Below are 20,884 nucleotides of genomic sequence, written 5' to 3' on the forward strand. Positions count from 1 at the left end.
TTCCAGCCTCCTGTCAGCTGGCTCCTTGAGGACGGCCCTATCTATAGACGGTACCGCCACTTGTTTTGATAAGCGTGTGAGCGCCTTATCCACCTTAAGGGGTGTTTCCCAACGCGCCCTAACTTCTGGCGGGAAAGGGTATACCGCCCATAATTTTCTATCGGGGGGAACCCACGCATCATCACACAGTTCATTTAATTTATCTGATTCAGGAAAAACTACGGTAGTTTTTTCACATCCCACATAATACCCTCTTTTGTGGTACTTGTAGTATCAGAAATATGTAACACCTCCTTCATTGCCCTTAACGTGTGGCCCTAATAAGGAATACGTTTGTTTATTCACCGTCGACACTGGATTCAGTGTCCGTGTCTGTGTCTGTGTCGACCGACTAAAGTAAACGGGCGTTTTAAAACCCCTGCCGGTGTTTCTGAGACGTCTGGACCGGTACTAATTGTTTGTCGGCCGTCTCATGTCGTCAACCGACCTTGCAGCGTGTTGACATTATCACGTAATTCCCTAAATAAGCCATCCATTCCGGTGTCGACTCCCTAGAGAGTGACATCACCATTACAGGCAATTGCTCCGCCTCCTCACCAACATCGTCCTCATACATGTCGACACACACGTACCGACACACAGCACACACACAGGGAATGCTCTGATAGAGGACAGGACCCACTAGCCCTTTGGAGAGACAGAGGGAGAGTTTGCCAGCACACACCAAAAACGCTATAATTATATAGGGACAACCTTATATAAGTGTTTTCCCTTATAGCATCTTTTATATATTTCTACCGCCAAATTAGTGCCCCCCCTCTCTGTTTTAACCCTGTTTCTGTAGTGCAGTGCAGGGGAGAGCCTGGGAGCCTTCCCTCCAGCCTTTCTGTGAGGGAAAATGGCGCTGTGTGCTGAGGAGATAGGCCCCGCCCCTTTTTCGGCGGGCTCGTCTCCCGCTCTTTAATGGATTCTGGCAGGGGTTAAATATCTCCATATAGCCCCCGGAGGCTATATGTGAGGTATTTTTAGCCAAAAAAGGTTTTCATTTGCCTCCCAGGGCGCCCCCCTCCCAGCGCCCTGCACCCTCAGTGACTGCCGTGTGAAGTGTGCTGAGAGGAAATGGCGCACAGCTGCAGTGCTGTGCGCTACCTTAAGAAGACTGAGGAGTCTTCTGCCGCCGATTCTGGACCTCTTCTCGTTTCAGCATCTGCAAGGGGGCCGGCGGCGAGGCTCCGGTAACCATCCAGGCTGTACCTGTGATCGTCCCTCTGGAGCTAATGTCCAGTAGCCAAAGAAGCCAATCCATCCTGCACGCAGGTGAGTTCACTTCTTCTCCCCTAAGTCCCTCGTTGCAGTGATCCTGTTGCCAGCAGGACTCACTGTAAAATAAAAAAACCTAAGCTAAACTTTTCTAAGCAGCTCTTTAGGAGAGCCACCTAGATTGCACCCTTCTCGGCCGGGCACAAAAATCTAACTGAGGCTTGGAGGAGGGTCATAGGGGGAGGAGCCAGTGCACACCCCCTGATCCTAAAGCTTTACTTTTTGTGCCCTGTCTCCTGCGGAGCCGCTATTCCCCATGGTCCTTTCAGGAACCCCAGCATCCACTAGGACGATAGAGAAATCAGAATTACCAGCTATAGCTGTGGAGACCAGGTCCGAGAACCCTTCTCCACACAATCCTCAGCCTTGTAAGGTAAACCTTCCATATGCCTCTTAAGTCGGCATCACCTGTCCATTGCACATTCTACAGGACACGTCAAGCAGAAATCGACATAGCTTTGACTCTAGGACCCAGTATACTCATGTCTCTTTGGGCATGTTTTATGTATATATATACCTATCTCTTAAGACAGCATCTTTAATATATATATATCTATATGCATACTAGGGTCTCAATCTCTGCTGATACGGTACCTGTCCATGCTGCCACAGCGCTATAAACCCATGCCGACACAATCGCCGGTCTGAGTAGTGTACTAGAATGTGCACGCTATCTGCAGGATCCCTGAGAATAGCTAGTGCTACCTTCTGTGCAAACGTGACACCCTAGGGGAAGATTCCCATCACATCCTGGCCCTAGTGGGGAAAGGATACTGCCTGAGAATTCTTTGTGGGAAGCTGCAGTCTCTTGTCTGGAGATTCACGCTCTTTTTCCTCATGAGAGGAGGGAAATTTACCTCAGCTTTCTTCCCCTTAACATGTGTACCCTTGTGTCAGGGACAAATGAGTCATCAGTGATATGCAAATCATCTTTTATTACAATAATCATATATTGAATACCTTTCAGCCATTTTGGCTGTAACTTTGCATTATCGTAGTCGACACTGGAGTCAAACTCCGTGTCGATATCAGTGTTTATTATTTTGGATAGTGAGCATTGTGAGACTCTGAAGGTCTCTGTGACATAGGGACAGACATGGGTAGATTTCCTGTCTGTTCTCTAATCTTTTGTGCAATAAATTCACCTCAGCACTTACACATATCCAAACAGGTGTCGGCGTTGTCGACGGAGACACCCTCTCACACACACATTTGCTCTATCTCCTCCTTAAGGGAGCCTTTTACCTCAGACATGTCGACACACACGTACCGACACACCACACACACAGGGGATGCTCTATTTGAAGACAGTTCCCCCACAAGGCACAGAGCATTTTCTCCCTCATGGAGAGGGTCAGGTAGGCAAGTATGCCCTTTGGAGAGACGGAGAGAGAGTATGCCAGCACACACCCCAGCGCTATATGACCCAGGAATCACACAGTAACTTGGTGTTAACCCAGTAGCTGCTGTATATATTGTTTTTACGCCAAATTTATGTGCCCCCCCTCTCTTTTTCACCCTCTCTATCGTGCTTCTGCAGGGGAGAGCCTGGGGAGCTTCCTCTCAGCGGAGCTGTGGAGAGAAAATGGCGCTGGTGAGTGCTGAGGAAGAAGGCCCCGCCCCCTCAGCGGCGGGCTTCTCCCGCGATTTTGTGTAAAATTAATGGCGGGGGCTCATGCATATAACAGTGTCCAACTGTATATATGCTGCTTTTCGCCAGGAGGTAATCAATTGCTGCCCAGGGTGCCCCCCCCTGCGCCCTGCACCCTACAGTGACCAGAGTGTGTGGGTTAGTGTGGGCGCAATGGCGCACAGCTGCAGTGCTGTGCGCTACCTCATATGAAGACAGGAGTCTTCTTCCGCCGATTTTGACGTCTTCTTGCTTCAACCCGCCGGCTTCTGTCTTCTGGCTCAGCGAGGGGGACGGCGGCGCGGCTCCGGGAACGGACGACAAGGTCAGGTCCTGTGTTCGATCCCTCTGGAGCTAATGGTGTCCAGTAGCCTAAGAAGCACAACCTAGCCGCAGTTAGTAGGTTTGCTTCTCTCCCCTCAGTCCCACGTAGCAGAGAGTCTGTTGCCAGCAGAAGCTCTCTGAAAATAAAAAACCTAACTAAAATACTTTCTTATTAGCAAGCTCAGGAGAGCTCACTAAAATGCACCCAGCTCTGTCCGGGCACAGATTCCAACTGAGGTCTGGAGGAGGGGCATAGAGGGAGGAGCCAGTGCACACCAGTAGTACTAAATCTTTCTTAGAGTGCCCAGTCTCCTGCGGAGCCCGTCTATTCCCCATGGTCCTTACGGAGTCCCCAGCATCCACTAGAACGTTAGAGAAAACGCAGGCGTGCCGGGGGAAACGGGGGAGTGGCTGGCTGAACGCAGGGCGTCTTTGTGACGTCAAAACATGAACTAAACAGACTGAAGTGATCGCAAGGTAGGAGTAGGTCTGCAGATACTCAGAAACTGCTTGAAAAAAAATTAACCCCGTTCTGCGATCCTTTCGGTCGCACTTCTGCTAAGTTAAGATACACTCCCAGAGGGCGGCGGCTTAGCGTTTGTACTGCTGCTAAAAGCAGCTAGCGAGCGAAAAACTCGGAATGAGGGCCTGTTACTGGCAGTCTCTCTCCTCCCCACACTGTGACTGGCAGTCTCTCTCCTCCCTCCCCACTGTGACTGGCAGTCTCTCTCCTCCACACACTGTGACAGGCCTTCTCTCTCCTCCCTCCACACTGTGACTGGCAGTCTCTCTCTCCTCCCCACACTGTGACTAGCAGTCTTTCTCCTCCCCCTATACTGTGACTGACAGTGTCTCTCCTCCCCCTATACAGTGACTGGCAGTCTCTCTCCTCCTCCCACACTGTGACTGACAGTCTCTCTCCTCCCCCTATACTGTGACTGGCAGTCTCTCTCCTCCTCCCACACTGTGACTGGCAGTCTCTCTCCTCCCCCTATACTGTGACAGACAGTCTCTCTCCTCCTCCTACACTGTGACTGGCAGTCTCTCTCCTCCCCACACTGTGACTGGCAGTCTTTCTCCTCCCCCTATACTGTGACTGACAGTCTCTCTCCTCCCCCTATATAGTGACTGGCAGTCTCTCTCCTCCTCCTACACTGTGACTGGCAGTCTCTCTCTCCTCCCCACACTGTGACTGGCAGTCTTTCTCCTCCCCCTATACTGTGACTGTCAGTCTCTCTCCTCCCCCTATACAGTGACTGGCAGTCTCTCTCCTCCTCCCACACTGTGGCTGGCAGTCTCTCTCCTCCCCACACTGTGACTGGCAGTCTTTCTCCTCCCCCTATACAGTGACTGGCAGTCTCTCTCCTCCTCCCACACTGTGACTGGCAGTCTCTCTCCTCCCCTATACTGTGACTGGCAGTCTCTCTCCTCCCCCTATACAGTGACTGGCAGTCTCTCTCCTCCTCCCACACTGTGACTGGCAGTCTCTCTCTCCTCCCCACACTGTGACTGGCAGTCTCTCTCCTCCCCTATACTGTGACTGGCAGTCTCTCTCCTCCCACACTGTGGCTGGCAGTCTCTCTCCTCCCCACACTGTGACTGGCAGTCTTTCTCCTCCCCCTATACTGTGACTGACAGTCTCTCTCCTCCCCCTATACAGTGACTGGCAGTCTCTCTCCTCCTCCCACACTGTGGCTGGCAGTCTCTCTCCTCCCCACACTGTGACTGGCAGTCTTTCTCCTCCCCCTATACTGTGACTGACAGTCTCTCTCCTCCCCCTATACAGTGACTGGCAGTCTCCTCCCCCCACACTGTGACTGGCAGTCTCTCTCTCCTCCTCACACTGTGACTGACAGTCTCTCTCTTCCCCCTATACTGTGACGGGCAGTCTCTCTCCTCCCCCTATACTGTGACTGACAGTCTCTCTCCTCCCCCTATACAGTGACTGGCAGTCTCTCTCCTCCCCACACTGTGACTGGCAGTCTCTCTCCTCCCCCTACAATGTGACTGGCAGTCTCTCTCCTCCCCCTACAATGTGACTGGCAGTCTCTCTTCTCCCCTATACTGTGACGGGCAGTCTCTCTCCTCCCAGCACGGGCTCTGTACCATCTCCAGCCCCTCCTCCCTGAACTCTGACTGGGAGACACAGGAAGAAGAGACAGGGAAGATATACATGGCGACCAGAGACAGCCCACATCCTGCTGTACCAGAGACAGAGAGCCGGGAATAGGGGGAGAGACAGACATTAGACAGCGGGCAGTGCCGGCTGTGAGACACCAGGTAAGAGTGAAGTCCCGGGGAAGAGACATCTGGGGGCGTCTGTGGGGTCTCTCCTCATGTCTGACCTCCATGTTGCAGGCGGTTGCCATGGCGATGCGTGGACTGGTGGACACGGAGTGTGGGGGGGCCAACCCACTCATGAAACTCACCGGCCACTTCACCCAGGATAAGGGTCTGCGACAGGAAGGCTTGCCCCATGTGGCCTGGCCCCCAGGGGCCCCTGCTGTAAGTGATCCCCCCTACCCCATTATCAGCATTGTCCCCCCTCCCCCTGTCTGTGTAACTCCCTATTTTATCTGTGTATATAACGCTGCATGCGGTGTACTCAGCACTGTCCCCCCTTTCTGTGTCACTGTCCCTATTTTATCTGTGTATATAATGCTGCATGCAGTGTACTCAGCATTGTCCCCCCCTTTCTGTGTCACTGTCCCTATTTTATCTGTGTATAACTATATAATGCTGCATGCGGTGTACCCTGCACTGTCCCCCCTTTCTGTGTCACTGTCCCTATTTTATCTGTGTATATAATGCTGCATGCTGTGTACTCTGCACTGTCCCCCCTTTCTGTGTCACTGTCCCTATTTTATCTGTGTATATAATGCTGCATGCTGTGTACTCTGCACTGTCCCCCCTTTCTGTGTCACTGTCCCTATTTTATCTGTGTATATAACGCTGCATGCGGTGTACTCAGCACTGTCCCCCCTTTCTGTGTCACTGTCCCTATTTTATCTGTGTATATAATGCTGCATGCTGTGTACTCTGCACTGTCCCCCCTTTCTGTGTCACTGTCCCTATTTTATCTGTGTATATAACGCTGCATGCGGTGTACTCTGCACTGTCCCCCCCTTTCTGTGTCACTGTCCCTATTTATCTGTGTATATAATGCTGCATGTGGTGTACTCAGCACTGTCCCCCCCCTTTCTGTGTCACTGTCCCTATTTTATCTGTGTATATAATGCTGCATGCGGAGTACTCTGCACTGTCCCCCTTTCTGTATAACTGTCCCTATTTTATCTGTGTATATAATGCTGCATGCGGTGTACTCTGCACTGTCCCCCTTTCTGTATAACTGTCCCTATTTTATCTGTGTATATAATGCTGCATGCAGTGTACTCGGCACTGTCCCCCCTTTCTGTGTAACTCCCTATTTTATCTGTGTATATAACGCTGCATGCTGTGTACTCAGCACTGTCCCCCCTTTCTGTGTCAGTGTCCCTATTTTATCTGTGTATATAATGCTGCATGCAGTGTACTCAGCACTGTCCCCATTTCTGTGTAATTGTCCCTATTTTATCTGTGTATATAACGCTGCATGCGGTGTACTCAGCACTGTCCCCCCTTTCTGTGTCACTGTCCCTATTGTATCTGTGTATATAACGCTGCATGCGGTGTACTCAGCACTGTCCCCCCTTTCTGTGTCACTGTCCCTATTTTATCTGTGTATATAACGCTGCATGCGGTGTACTCAGCACTGTCCCCCCTTTCTGTGCCACTGTCCCTATTGTATCTGTGTATATAACGCTGCATGCTGTGTACTCTGCACTGTCCTCCCTTTCTGTGTCAGTGTCCCTATTTTATCTGTGTATATAATGCTGCATGCTGTGTACTCTGCACTGTCCCCCCTTTCTGTGTCACTGTCCCTATTGTATCTGTGTATATAACGCTGCATGCTGTGTACTCTGCACTGTCCTCCCTTTCTGTGTCAGTGTCCCTATTTCTCTATCGTCCTAGTGGATGCTGGGGTTCCTGAAAGGACCATGGGGAATAGCGGCTCCGCAGGAGACAGGGCACAAAAGTAAAGCTTTCCGATCAGGTGGTGTGCACTGGCTCCTCCCCCTATGACCCTCCTCCAAGCCAGTTAGATTTTTGTGCCCGGCCGAGAAGGGTGCAATTCTAGGTGGCTCTCCTAAAGAGCTGCTTAGAGAAAGTTTAGCTTAGGTTTTTTACTTTACAGTGAGTCCTGCTGGCAACAGGATCACTGCAACGAGGGACAGAGGGGAGAAGAAGTGAACTCACCTGCGTGCAGGATGGATTGGCTTCTTGGCTACTGGACATCAGCTCCAGAGGGACGATCACAGGTACAGCCTGGATGGTCACCGGAGCCTTGCCGCCGGCCCCCTTGCAGATGCTGAAGTAAGAAGAGGTCCAGAATCGGCGGCAGAAGACTCTTCAGTCTTCTAAAGGTAGCGCACAGCACTGCAGCTGTGCGCCATTTTCCTCTCAGCACACTTCACACGGCAGTCACTGAGGGTGCAGGGCGCTGGGAGGGGGGCGCCCTGGGAGGCAAATGAATACCTATTTTGGCTAAAAATACCTCACATATAGCCTCCGGAGGCTATATGGAGATATTTAACCCCTGCCAGAATCCGTTAAGAGCGGGAGACGAGGCCGCCGAAAAAGGGGCGGGGCCTATCTCCTCAGCACACAGCGCCATTTTCCCTCACAGAAAGGCTGGAGGGAAGGCTCCCAGGCTCTCCCCTGCACTGCACTACAGAAACAGGGTTAAAACAGAGAGGGGGGGCACTAATTTGGCGATATGCTTATATATATTAAGATGCTATAAGGGAAAACACTTATATAAGGTTGTCCCTATATAATTATAGCGTTTTTGGTGTGTGCTGGCAAACTCTCCCTCTGTCTCTCCAAAGGACTAGTGGGTCCTGTCCTCTATCAGAGCATTCCCTGTGTGTGTGCTGTGTGTCGGTACGTGTGTGTCGACATGTAGGAGGACGATGTTGGTGAGGAGGCGGAGCAATTGCCTGTAATGGTGATGTCACTCTCTAGGGAGTCGACACCGGAATGAATGGCTTATTTAGGAAATTACGTGATAATGTCAACACGCTGCAAGGTCGGTTGACGACATGAGACAAACAATTAGTACCGGTCCAGACGTCTCAAAAACACCGTCAGGGGTTTTAAAACGCCCGTTTACTTTAGTCGGTCGACACAGACACAGACAGGGACACTGAATCCAGTGTCGACGGTGAATAAACAAACGTATTCCTTATTAGGGCCACACGTTAAAGGCAATGAAGGAGGTGTTACATATTTCTGATACTACAAGTACCACAAAAGAGGGTATTATGTGGGATGTGAAAAAACTACCATAGTTTTTCCTGAATCAGATAAATTAAATAAAGTGTGTGATGATGCGTGGGTTCCCCCCGATAGAAAATTATGGGCGGTATACCCTTTCCCGCCAGAAGTTAGGGCGCGTTGGGAAACACCCCTTAAGGTGGATAAGGCGCTCACACGCTTATCAAAACAAGTGGCGGTACCGTCTATAGATAGGGCCGTCCTCAAGGACCAGCTGACAGTAGGCTGGAAAAATATCATAAAATGTATATACACACATACTGGTGTTATACTGCGACCAGCGATCGCCTCAGCCTGGATGTGCAGAGCTGGGGTGGCTTGGTCGGATTCCCTGACTAAAAATATTGATACCCTTGACAGGGACAGTATTCTATTGACTATAGAGCATTTAAAGGATGCATTTCTATATATGCGAGATGCACAGAGGGATATTTGCACTCTGGCATCATGAGTAAATGCGATGTCCATAACTGCCAAAAGATGTTATGGACACGACAGTGGTCAGGTGATGCAGATTCCAAACGGCACAAAGGTGTATTGCCGTATAAAGGAAGAGGAGTTATTTGGGGTCGGTCCATCGGACCTGGTGGCCACGGCAACTGCTGGAAAATCCACCGTTTTTTACCCTAAGTCACATCTCTGCAGAAAAAGACACCGTCTTTTCAGCCTCAGTCCTCTCGTCCCTATAAGATCATATCTGCCCAGGGATAGAGGAAAGGGAAGAAGACTGCAGCAGGCAGCCCATTCCCAGGAACAGAAGCGTTCCACCGCTTCTGACAAGTTCTCAGCATGGCGCTGAGACCGTACAGGACCCCTGGATCCTACAAGTAGTATCCCAGGGGTACAGATTGGAAGGTCGAGACGTTTCCCCTTCGCAGGCTCCTGAAGTCTGCTTTACCAAGGTTTCCCTCCGACAAGGAGGCAGTATGGGAAAAAATTCACAAGCTGTATTCCCAGCAGGTGATAACTAAATTACCCCTCCCACTACAAGAAAAGGGGTATTATTCCACACTATATTGTGGTACTGAAGCCAGAAGGCTAGGTGAGACTTATTCTAAAAAATTTTTTGAACACTTACAAAGGTTCAAATCAAGATGGAGTCACTCAGAGCAGTGGTAACGAACCAGGAAGAAGAGGACTATATAGTGTCCCGGGACATCAGGGATGCTTACCTCTATGTCCCAAATTTGCCCTTCTCACTAAGGGTACCTCAGGTTCGTGGTGCAGAACTGTCACTATCAGTTTCAGACGCTGCCGTTTGGATTGTCCACGGCACCCCGGGTCTTTACCAAGGTAATGGCCGAAATGATGATTCTTCTTCGAAGAAAAGGCGTCTTAAGTATCCCTTACTTCAGGCTTTCCCAACCACGGTCCTCAAGGCACACCAACAGTGCAGGTTTTAGTGATATCCAGGCTTCAGCACAGGTGACTTAATTAGTAGCTCAGTTATTTTGATTTAACCATCTGTGCTGCAGCCTGGATATCACTAAAACCTGCACTGTTGGTGTGCCTTGAGGACCGTGGTTGGGAATGCCTGCCTTACTTGGATGATCTCCTGATAAGGGCATAGTCCAGGGAACAGTTGGAGGTCGGAGTAGCACTATCTCGGATACTGCTACAACAGCACGGGTGGATTCTAAATATTCCAAAATCGCAGCTGATCCGACGACACGTCTGCTGTGCCTAGGGATGATTCTGGACACAGTCCAGAAGAAGGTGTTTCTCCCGGAAGAGAAAGCCAGGGAGTTATCCGAGCTAGTCAGGAACCTCCTAAAAACAGTGCATCATTGCACAAGGGTCCTGGTAAAAATGGTGGCTTCCTACGAAGCAATTCCATTCGGCAGATTTCACGCAAGAACTTTTCAGTGGGATCTGCTGGACAAATGGCCCGGATCGCATCTTCAGATGCATCAGCGGATAACCCTATATCCAAGGACAAGGGTGTCTCTCCTGTGGTGGTTATAGAGTGCTCATCTTCTAGAGGGCCGCAGATTCGGCATTCAGGATTGGATGCTGGTGACCACGGAGCCCAGCCCGAGAGGCTGGGGAGCAGTCACACAAGGAAAAAATTTCCAGGGAGTGTGATCAAGTCTGGAGACTTTTCTCCACATAAATATACTGGAGCTAAGGGTAAATTTATAATGCTCTAAGCTTAGCAAGATCTCTGCTTCAAGGTCAGCCGGTATTGATCCAGTGGGAAAAACATCACGGCAGTCGCCCACGTAAACAGACAGGGCGACACAAGAAGCAGGAGGGCAATGGCAAAAACTGCAAGGACTTTTCGCTGGGCGGAAAATCATGTGATAGCACTGTCAGCAGTGTTTCATCCCGGGAATGGAAACTGGGAAGCAGACTTCCTCAGCAGGCACGACCTCCACCCGGGAGAGTGGAAACTTCATCGGGAAGTTTTTTCCACATGATTGTAAACCGTTGGGAAATACCAAAGGTGGACATGATGGCGTCCCGTCTGAACAAAAAACGGGACAGGTATTGCGCCAGGTCAAGAGACCCTCAGGCAATAGCTGTGGACGTTCTGGTAACACCGTGGGTGTACCAGTCGGTGTATGTGTTCCCTCCTCTGCTTCTCATACCTAAGGTGCTGAGAATTATAAGACGTAGAGGAGTAAGAACTATACTCATGGCTCCGGATTGGCCAAGAAGGACTTGGTACCCGGAACTTCAAGTGATGCTTACAGAGGTCTTATGGCCTCTGCCGTTAAGAAGGGACTTGCTTCAGCAAGTACCATGTCTGTTCCAAGACTTACCGCAGCTGCGTTTGTCGGCATGGCGGTGGAAAGCCGGATCCTAAGGGAAAAAGGCATTCCGGAAGAGGTCATTCCTACCCTGGTCAAAGCCAGAAAGGAGGTGACCGCACAACATTATCACCACATGTGGCGAAAATATGTTGCGTGGTGTGAGGCCAGGAAGGCCCCACAAAGAAATTTCAACTCGGTCGTTTCCTGCATTTCCTGCAAACAGGAGTGTCTATGGGCCTCAAATTGGGGTCCATTAAGGTTCAAATTTCGGCCCTGTCGATTTTCTTCCAGAAAGAATTGGCTTCAGTTCCTGAAGTCCAGAAGTTTGTCAAGGGAGTATTGCATATACAACCCCCTTTTGTGCCTCCAGTGGCACTGTGGGATCTCAACGTAGTTCTGGGATTCCTCAAATCACATTGGTTTAAAACCAGTCAAATCTGTGGATTTGAAGCATCTCACATGAACAGTGACCATGCTCTTGGCCCTGGCCTGGACCAGGCGAGTGTCAAATTGGTGGTTTTTTCTCAAAAAAGCCCATATCTGTTTGTCCATTCGGACAGGGCAGAGCTGCGGACTCGTCCCCAGTTCTCTCCCTAAGGTGGTGTCAGTGTTTCACCTGAACCAGCTTATTGTGGTGCCTTGCACCTACTAGGGACTTGGAGGACTCCAAGTTGCTAGATGTTGTCAGGGCCCTGAAAATATGTTCCAGGACGGCTGGAGTCAGGAAAACTGACTTGCTGTTATCCTGTATGCACCCAACAAACTGGGTGCTCTTGCTTCTAAGCAGACTATTGCTAGTTGGATGTGTAATACAATTCAGCTTGCACATTCTGTGGCAGGCCTGCCACAGCCAAAATATGTAAATGCCCATTCCACAAGGAAGGTGGGCTCATCTTGGGCGGCTGCCCGAGGGGTCTCGGCTTTACAACTTTGCCGAGCAGCTACTTGGTCAGGGGCAAACACGTTTGCTAAATTCTACAAATTTGATACCCTGGCTAAGGAGGACCTGGAGTTCTCTCATTCGGTGCTGCAGAGTCATCCGCACTCTCCCGCCCGTTTGGGAGCTTTGGTATAATCCCCATGGTCCTTTCAGGAACCCCAGCATCCACTAGGACGATAGAGAAAATAAGAATTTACTTACCGATAATTCTATTTCTCGGAGTCCGTAGTGGATGCTGGGCGCCCATCCCAAGTGCGGATTATCTGCAATACTTGTACATAGTTACAAAAATCGGGTTATTATTGTTGTGAGCCATCTTTTCAGAGGCTCCGCTGTTATCATACTGTTAACTGGGTTTAGATCACAAGTTGTACGGTGTGATTGGTGTGGCTGGTATGAGTCTTACCCGGGATTCAAAATTCCTCCCTTATTGTGTACGCTCGTCCGGGCACAGTACCTAACTGGCTTGGAGGAGGGTCATAGGGGGAGGAGCCAGTGCACACCACCTGATCGGAAAGCTTTACTTTTGTGCCCTGTCTCCTGCGGAGCCGCTATTCCCCATGGTCCTTTCAGGAACCCCAGCATCCACTACGGACTCCGAGAAATAGAATTATCGGTAAGTAAATTCTTATTTTTATCTGTGTATATAATGCTGCATGCTGTGTACTCTGCACTGTCCCCCCTTTCTGTGTCACTGTCCCTATTTTATCTGTGTATATAATGCTGCATGCAGTGTACTCAGCACTGTCCCCATTTCTGTGTAACTGTCCCTATTTTATCTGTGTATATAACGCTGCATGCGGTGTACTCAGCACTGTCCCCCCTTTCTGTGTCACTGTCCCTATTGTATCTGTGTATATAACGCTGCATGCGGTGTACTCAGCACTGTCCCCCCTTTCTGTGTCACTGTCCCTATTTTATCTGTGTATATAACGCTGCATGCGGTGTACTCGGCACTGTCCCCCCTTTCTGTGTCACTGTCCCTATTGTATCTGTGTATATAACGCTGCATGCGGTGTACTCTGCACTGTCCTCCCTTTCTGTGTAACTGTCCCTATTTTATCTGTGTATATAATGCTGCATGCTGTGTACTCTGCACTGTCCCCCCTTTCTGTGTCACTGTCCCTATTGTATCTGTGTATATAACGCTGCATGCGGTGTACTCAGCACTGTCCCCCCTTTCTGTGTCACTGTCCCTATTTTATCTGTGTATATAACGCTGCATGCGGTGTACTCAGCACTGTCCCCCCTTTCTGTATCACTGTCCCTATTGTATCTGTGTATATAACGTTGCATGCTGTGTACTCAGCACTGTCCTCCCTTTCTGTGTCACTGTCCCTATTTTATCTGTGTACTTAGCATTTGCTTTTTAATTACTAATCTCAAAGTAAAACAGACAAGTGCAGAGTGGTTTATAGTATACCAACCGCAGTGTGTATATGGTTGTGGAAGTACAAGTCCCAGCATGGCCGGAGAGCTGCAGGTTTCCTACCTCTGGCTTGCCACTAGCACACGGTCGCCCTGCAGTGAGAGGGACGGGTGTCATGTTACATGCACCTATGTGCAGGTGTTGTGCTGATGCATCATTCACATGTATGCTTACTGCTCACATGACTTACACAGGGCTGGTGTATGTAAAACACACACACCTCATGTGCCTGCAGTGCAATATGTAAAGTTAGATTTGAGGATCCCCTCACATGAGTCATCTGTGCATGTATGTGAGTCTCACCCTGCAGTGCTGCACTGCATCTACATGACGGCCAATCATTCCTGAGATTTAGGGTCACTCACAATTTCTGAGTATTTTTCCCTTGTAGTTTCCAGGTTCTTTAACTTATACCCCTTTTCCACCTACGAGCACGGGTCACAGCCGGGAGCCTGACACGGGTGCTACCTGGCTGCAGCCTGTGCTCAGCCCCCTTTCCCACTGCGCTCACCAACCCGGCATATTGCTGGGTTGGTGACGCTGCTAGTCACACGGCAGGGGCGGCGCCGGGAGCTCACATGATCTCCCAGCACCGCCCTTCCATACAGTGTAAACGGGAGCCATGTCGAATCGACACGGCTTCTGTTTACACTACAACCCTACCCGGATCATTCCCGTGTCCTACCCAGGTATTTACCCGGGTAGGATTCACGGGTCACTTGACCCAGAGTTTTGCGGGGAGACCCTTTTCCACTTGCAAAAAACACGGGATAATGACGATTGCACAATACAACTCTGGTGGGAGATACTGATCTGTATTTCGTAGCCCCCGGTGTGTGTCTCTGGTGGGAGATACTGATCTGTATTCCGTAGCCCCCGATGTATGTCTGGTGGGAGATACTGATCTGTATTCCGTAGCCCCCGATGTGTGTCTCTGGTGGGAGACGCTGATCTGTATTCTGTAGCCCCCTGTGTGTGTCTCTGGTGGGAGATACTGATCTGTATTCCGTAGCCCCCGATGTATGTCTGGTGGGAGATACTGATCTGTATTCCGTAGCCCCCGCTGTGTGTCTCTGGTGGGAGACACTGATCTGTATTCCGTAGCCCCCGCTGTGTGTCTCTGGTGGGAGACACTGATCTGTATTCCGTAGCCCCCGAAGTGTGTCTCTGGTGGAAGACAGTGATCTGTATTCATAGCCCCCCCGTTGTGTGTCTCTGGTGGGAGACACTGATCTGTATTCCGTAGCTCCCGATGTGTGTCTCTGGTGGGAGACACTGATGTGTATTCCGTAGCCCCCCGATGTGTGTCTCGTCTCTGGTGGGAGACACTGATCTGTATTCCATAGCCCCCGATGTCTCTGGTGGCAGACACTGATCTGTATTCCGTACCCCCCTGTTGTGTGTCTCTGGTGGGAGATACTGATCTGTATTCCGTAGCCCCTGATGTGTGTCTCTGGTGGGAGACACTGATCTGTATTCCGTACCCCCCTGTTGTGTGTCTCTGGTGGGAGATACTGATCTGTATTCCGTAGCCCCTGATGTGTGTCTCTGGTGGGAGACACTGATCTGTATTCCGTAGCTCCCGATGTGTGTCTCTGGTGGGAGACACTGATCTGTATTCCGTAGCCCCTGATGTGTGTCTCTGGTGGGAGACACTGATCTGTATTCCGTAGCCCCCGCTGTGTCTCTCTGGTGGGAGATACTGATCTGTATTCCGTAGCCCCCGGTGTGTGTCTCTGGTGGGAGACACTGATCTGTATTCCGTAGCCCCCTTTAGAGTGGGACATTGCTGTAATCTTGTCCAGAGATCACTGTCCATAAATGTTGCTGTAGCTTATAGCAACCATCAGGTTTTTGTTTTTGATTTTCTAAACTGTACTTGGAAACCATTCTGTAATAGTGTTCATTCTAGCACCCTGTACCTTTCAAAACATGTGCAGTTCCTCTTTCCTGCCTGGGGTATCGCTCTCTCCTCTGGTGCTTCTCAGCACACTCTGGTCTGTATTTCAGTGCTGAGATACAGACCAGAGTGTTCTGAGAAGCACCAGAGCAGAGCGCGACCCCCCAGGCAGGAAAGGAGAACTGCATGGATTTTGAAAGGTGCAGGGTGCTAGAATGAACACTATGTAATCCGATTGCCAGAAATCACCTCTTGCCGTTACTTGTGTACGTTGCATCAACACTGAGCACAAAATAAAACTGCATGTTACCTGCTGGTTTCATCATCAATATTTTCTATTTATTTATCAGATCTCAAAGCCACTTGGAGAAGCTACAGAAGATGAGGTGAGAATGTTATTGTCATAAGTTGTTTTCATGCCCTATCTTTAACTAACTTTTTATTATGCACTTAGAAGTCTTCCTACAAATCACTTATCTCCTTTTCAAAGTCTCTCTGGATGATGCATAGAATAGTGGCCAGTCACACTCGGGCTTGCTGTTGTGAGCTTCTCATGTGAAGGTAAAGTGGGGGAGAATGTTACATTGGAACATACCTTCGGCAGAGCTCAGAGGGGTGTTCCAAAATCTCTCTGCCCAATACATTATGTGCCTTGTGACAGTGGTTGCCATGGTAGCCAATGACACTGTTCAGAATTATAAATCATTAATAGCAGTTTGAAGAAACAAACCTAGAAAAAATAGTAAATATGAAGATTCTTCTTATAGCCGGCCACAGATTTATGTTAAAGAAAAAAAAAATGCAACTCATTGAGTTCTGCTTCAAAGATACCCAGACTCAGTGGAGGGAAGCGTTTTGTGGTCTCAAAAAATATTCAGCCACTGACGCATGAATTCCTAGTATATTGATGTATTCTTACGAATACTGGTTCAGACCCTAAAATGCCTACTTGTCCTGAGTGTAGGCGATGGGCCACTGCACTCTTCCATCATTCCTCTCCTTTCCCCATGTGTTCAGCTTGTATCAGAGTTCTTGCACTCCCGTGCGCCTTCCCTGCACACCCGTGCTCCGCACACGTTCAAGATGGATGGTCTTCTGGCAGAGATGCAGCAGATTGAACAGAGCAGTTTCCGCCCGCAGCCCTTACGAGGTAAGTGCTATGAACGTTGCTCCAGACAATGCGCTTACTCTTGGGAGTGGGAGTCCAGACTCACCTGCTCCTTCTGCTTGCTCTTTCTCAAGCTCCAGGTGTGGCAGATCTGGCTCTGTCTGAGAACTGGACTGATGAGTTTCTTGGACAAGAACCGGATCATGTAGAAGAGGAGGACTGGACTCGAGAGTTCACTGACCAGGCAGGTGAGATCATATGAAAGATGTCCTACCTCTAACTAACTTCCACTTGTGGACAATCCCGAGTGTCTACTGATATTACCATGGTGTAAGGCAGAGGTTCTCAAACTCGGTCCTCGGGGGCCCACACAGTGCATGTTTTGCAGGTCTCCTCACAGAATCGCAAGTGAAATAATTAGCTCCACCTGTGGACCTTTTAAAATGTGTCGGTGAGTAATTAATACACCTGTGCACCTGCTGGGTTACCTGCAAAACATGCACTGTGTGGGCTCCCGAGGACCGAGTTTGAGAACCTCTGGTGTAAGGTAATTACAGTAAAGAAGAAAGAGTATCCTCAGAGGCAGCACTCATAGAGACTTAACCTTCTATTCTCTTGTATTCACACTGAAGATACAGGAAATGTACAAAAGTATAATTCATCATCTTTATTATTATTAACAGTTTCTTATATAGCACAGCAAATTCCGTTGCGCTTTACAATTGGATATAACAATGATAGGACTTCAATGACACTGAGTTTGAAGTAGAGCATGCAGGTGATAAGATTGTGATCTGAGAAAGGGATGTTAGTAATTTCAGAAACTGAGCATATGGGGTCATTCTGACCCGTTCGCTCGCTGCTTTTTGTTGCAGCCGAGCGAACGGGTCCCTACTGCGCATGCCAGATGAACGAAGGCCGTAGCAGGGATGCGATCTCCTCTGCCTGATTGACAGGCAGAGGCGGGAGGGGGCGGAACGTCTGCGTTTGGCCGCCGTTTCATGGGAGTGGTCCGGCCAACGCAGCCACGCAGATGAGTAGCTCCCGGCCAGCACGCTAAAGCTGCGCTAGCCAGGAGCTACTCTTGAAGTGCAAAGGCATCGCCGCTGTGCGATGCCTTTGCACGTCTGTGGGGGGGGGGGGGGGTCCGGTACTGACATGCGGGGCGGACTAACCCTGTGCTGGGCGTCCCCCCACATGTCAATGTGATTGATCGTAGCTGTGCTAAATTTAGCACAGCTACGATCAACTCGGAATGACCCCCATAGTCTGGTAAATATTAGATCAAGGCAGTGGCACTGCTGATGAGTAGAGGAGTCAGTCCATAGTGAGAGGCCGAGAGAGGAGGTTAGAGAAAGTAGGAGGCATGAGCAGCAGATTTCAGTAGCAATGTTGAAATCACCCATAATGATGGTGGAGATGTCAGAGGATAGGAAGTGATTGAGCCAGGCAAAAAAAAATTCCTAGAAATTGTTTGTGGTGCCCAGATACATAGCTGCAACATGCAGAGAGAAAGAAGTGTAAATCCTGCTGCAATATACTTAAATTATGTGAATGTGAGTGATGGAACCTGTTGTAGAACTTTGTATGCGAAAGATTGGAAAGTAATATTCCAACCCCACCACCTTTACCAGGCATGGAGGGGTGTGTGAAGTGGAGACCACCATGTGACAATGCTACAAGGGGAGGCCGTGTCTGATTGTGTGAGCCATGTTTCTGTTATAGCCAGCAGATTGAAGTTGTTAGATATGAAGAGGTCATGGATGGATGTTAATTTGTTACAAAAAGGGCGTGCATTCCATAAGGCACACTTTAGTGATTTGGAGGGTGATGGGAGATGTGGTGTTTTTTTGCTGCGAATCAGGTGAATGTGAGTGGGGCAAGTGGTTGAGTTCCAGATCTGGTGAAATGTCACCAGCTATCAAAAGCAGGAGAGAGAGATAAATGTGGGTGTAGGAGTTTTGTGAATGTTTTTATGGTGACAGGTTGTGGATATTATTGTATAAAGATAAGTTAAAAAGCTCATAAGTGTTAATAAGAGTGGAGTTGATAATTGAGGCTGTAATATGTATAGAGGGGTGAGTTGCAAGTAGATTGAAGGCTGTAATTGCTTTTGAGAAAATACCATGGAGTGCAGTGAAGAAAATCAGTTTGTGGTATGAGTAATTTGAAATAAAAGTAAAGTTATTTAGGATTAGAGCGTAATGACGTTGCAATTGTTAAAAGTTAAACATTCAAATACCTGTTTACTGGTGTTGTTCAGCTGTTCATTTACAAACACTTAGTGTTTTGAACATTTTAGGGGGAATGTAATAGGGTGTGAGAAATCAGTAAGTGAGAGATTTTGGGAGAGTTTTTCTTTTTTTTTTTTTTTAAAGTGGCAATCATTTACATGGGAAAATCAACCTGGTTTTGCCATGTAAATGATTGCCACTTTACAACAACTGGAGAATTCTCCCAAAATCTCTCACTTTCTGATTCTCACACCCTATTACATTCCCCCCTTTGTGTCTGTGTACATGCATTGATCAGCACATCTGACCCTAGATTGCATCTAAAGGAATACTATGGCAAATTAATAAAGGTGACGCAAATTTTTAGCTGATGAAAGTGATAAATTACACTGTATATGACTATGGAAGCACCAGGCCAGGATGTCTTCATTAACTATCACGGGTATTTACAATTGCACTCAAATCATGATATAACATCCATTTCTCTAACGTCCTAAGTGGATGCTGTGGACTCCGTAAGGACCATGGGGAATAGCGGCTCCGCAGGAGACTGGGCACATCTAAAGAAAGCTTTAGGACTATCTGGTGTGCACTGGCTCCTCCCCCTATGACCCTCCTCCAAGCCTCAGTTAGATCTCTGTGCCCGAACGAGAAGGGTGCACACTAGGGGCTCTCCTGAGCTTCTTAGTGAAAGTTTTAGATTAGGTTTTTTATTTTCAGTGAGACCTGCTGGCAACAGGCTCACTGCATCGAGGGACTAAGGGGAGAAGAAGCGAACTCACCTGCGTGCAGAGTGGATTGGGCTTCTTAGGCTACTGGACATTAGCTCCAGAGGGACGATCACAGGCCCAGCTTGGATGGGTCCCAGAGCCGCGCCGCCGGCCCCCTTACAGAGCCAGAAGGCAGAAGAGGTCCGGAAAATCGGCGGCAGAAGACGTCCTGTCTTCAACAAGGTAGCGCACAGCACTGCAGCTGTGCGCCATTGCTCTCAGCACACTTCACACTTCGGTCACTGAGGGTGCAGGTCGCTGGGGGGGCGCGCCCTGAGACGCAATAAAAACACCTTGGATGGCAAAAAAATGCATCACATATAGCTCCTGGGCTATATGGATGCATTTAACCCCTGCCAGAATCCATAAAAAAGCAGGAGAAAAGTCCGCGAAAAAGGGGCGGAGCCTATCTCCTCAGCACACTGGCGCCATTTTCCCTCACAGCTCCGTTGGAGGGAAGCTCCCTGTCTCTCCCCTGCAGTCACTACACTACAGAAAGGGTTAAAAAAAAGAGAGGGGGGCACTAATTAGGCGCAGTATTAACTATACAGCAGCTATAAGGGGAAAAACACTTATATAAGGTTATCCCTGTATATATATAGCGCTCTGGTGTGTGCTGGCAAACTCTCCCTCTGTCTCCCCAAAGGGCTAGTGGGGTCCTGTCCTCTATCAGAGCATTCCCTGTGTGTGTGCTGTATGTCGGTACTTTTGTGTCGACATGTATGAGGAGAAAAATGATGTGGAGACGGAGCAGATTGCCTGTAATAGTGATGTCACCCCCTAGGGGGTCGACACCTGAGTGGATGAACTGTTGGAAGGAATTACGTGACAGTGTCAGCTCTGTATAAAAGACAGTGGTTGACATGAGACAGCCGGCTACTCAGCTTGTGCCTGTCCAGACGTCTCATAGGCCGTCAGGGGCTCTAAAGCGCCCGTTACCTCAGATGGCAGATATAGACGCCGACACGGATACTGACTCCAGTGTCGACGGTGAAGAGACGAATGTGACTTCCAGTAGGGCCACACGTTACATGATTGAGGCAATGAAAAATGTTTTACACATTTCTGATAATACGAGTACCACCAAAAAAGGGGTA

At 49.2% G+C, this 20,884-nt stretch overlaps 1 protein-coding gene across 2 annotated transcripts in view; it reads left to right on the forward strand.

Annotated features, from left to right (window-relative positions):
• The first annotated feature begins 5,145 nt into the window (after positions 1 to 5,145).
• PEX5 (peroxisomal biogenesis factor 5) overlaps positions 5,146 to 20,884 on the forward strand; it is a 64,690-nt gene continuing 48,951 nt past the window's right edge. The window contains exons 1-5 of one of the 2 annotated variants that reach the window (XM_063962513.1): positions 5,146 to 5,554; positions 5,633 to 5,779; positions 16,026 to 16,061; positions 16,693 to 16,825; positions 16,918 to 17,031. In XM_063962513.1, the coding sequence (XP_063818583.1) occupies positions 5,642 to 5,779; positions 16,026 to 16,061; positions 16,693 to 16,825; positions 16,918 to 17,031 (421 nt within the window). In that variant the 5' untranslated portion in view covers positions 5,146 to 5,554; positions 5,633 to 5,641. The remainder of the gene's footprint in view (positions 5,555 to 5,632; positions 5,780 to 16,025; positions 16,062 to 16,692; positions 16,826 to 16,917; positions 17,032 to 20,884) is intronic. The other variant, XM_063962514.1, reaches the window with a different exon arrangement.

Source organism: Pseudophryne corroboree, chromosome 3 (assembly GCF_028390025.1).
Source record: "Pseudophryne corroboree isolate aPseCor3 chromosome 3, aPseCor3.hap2, whole genome shotgun sequence".
Classification (NCBI taxonomy): Eukaryota; Metazoa; Chordata; class Amphibia; order Anura; family Myobatrachidae; genus Pseudophryne; species Pseudophryne corroboree.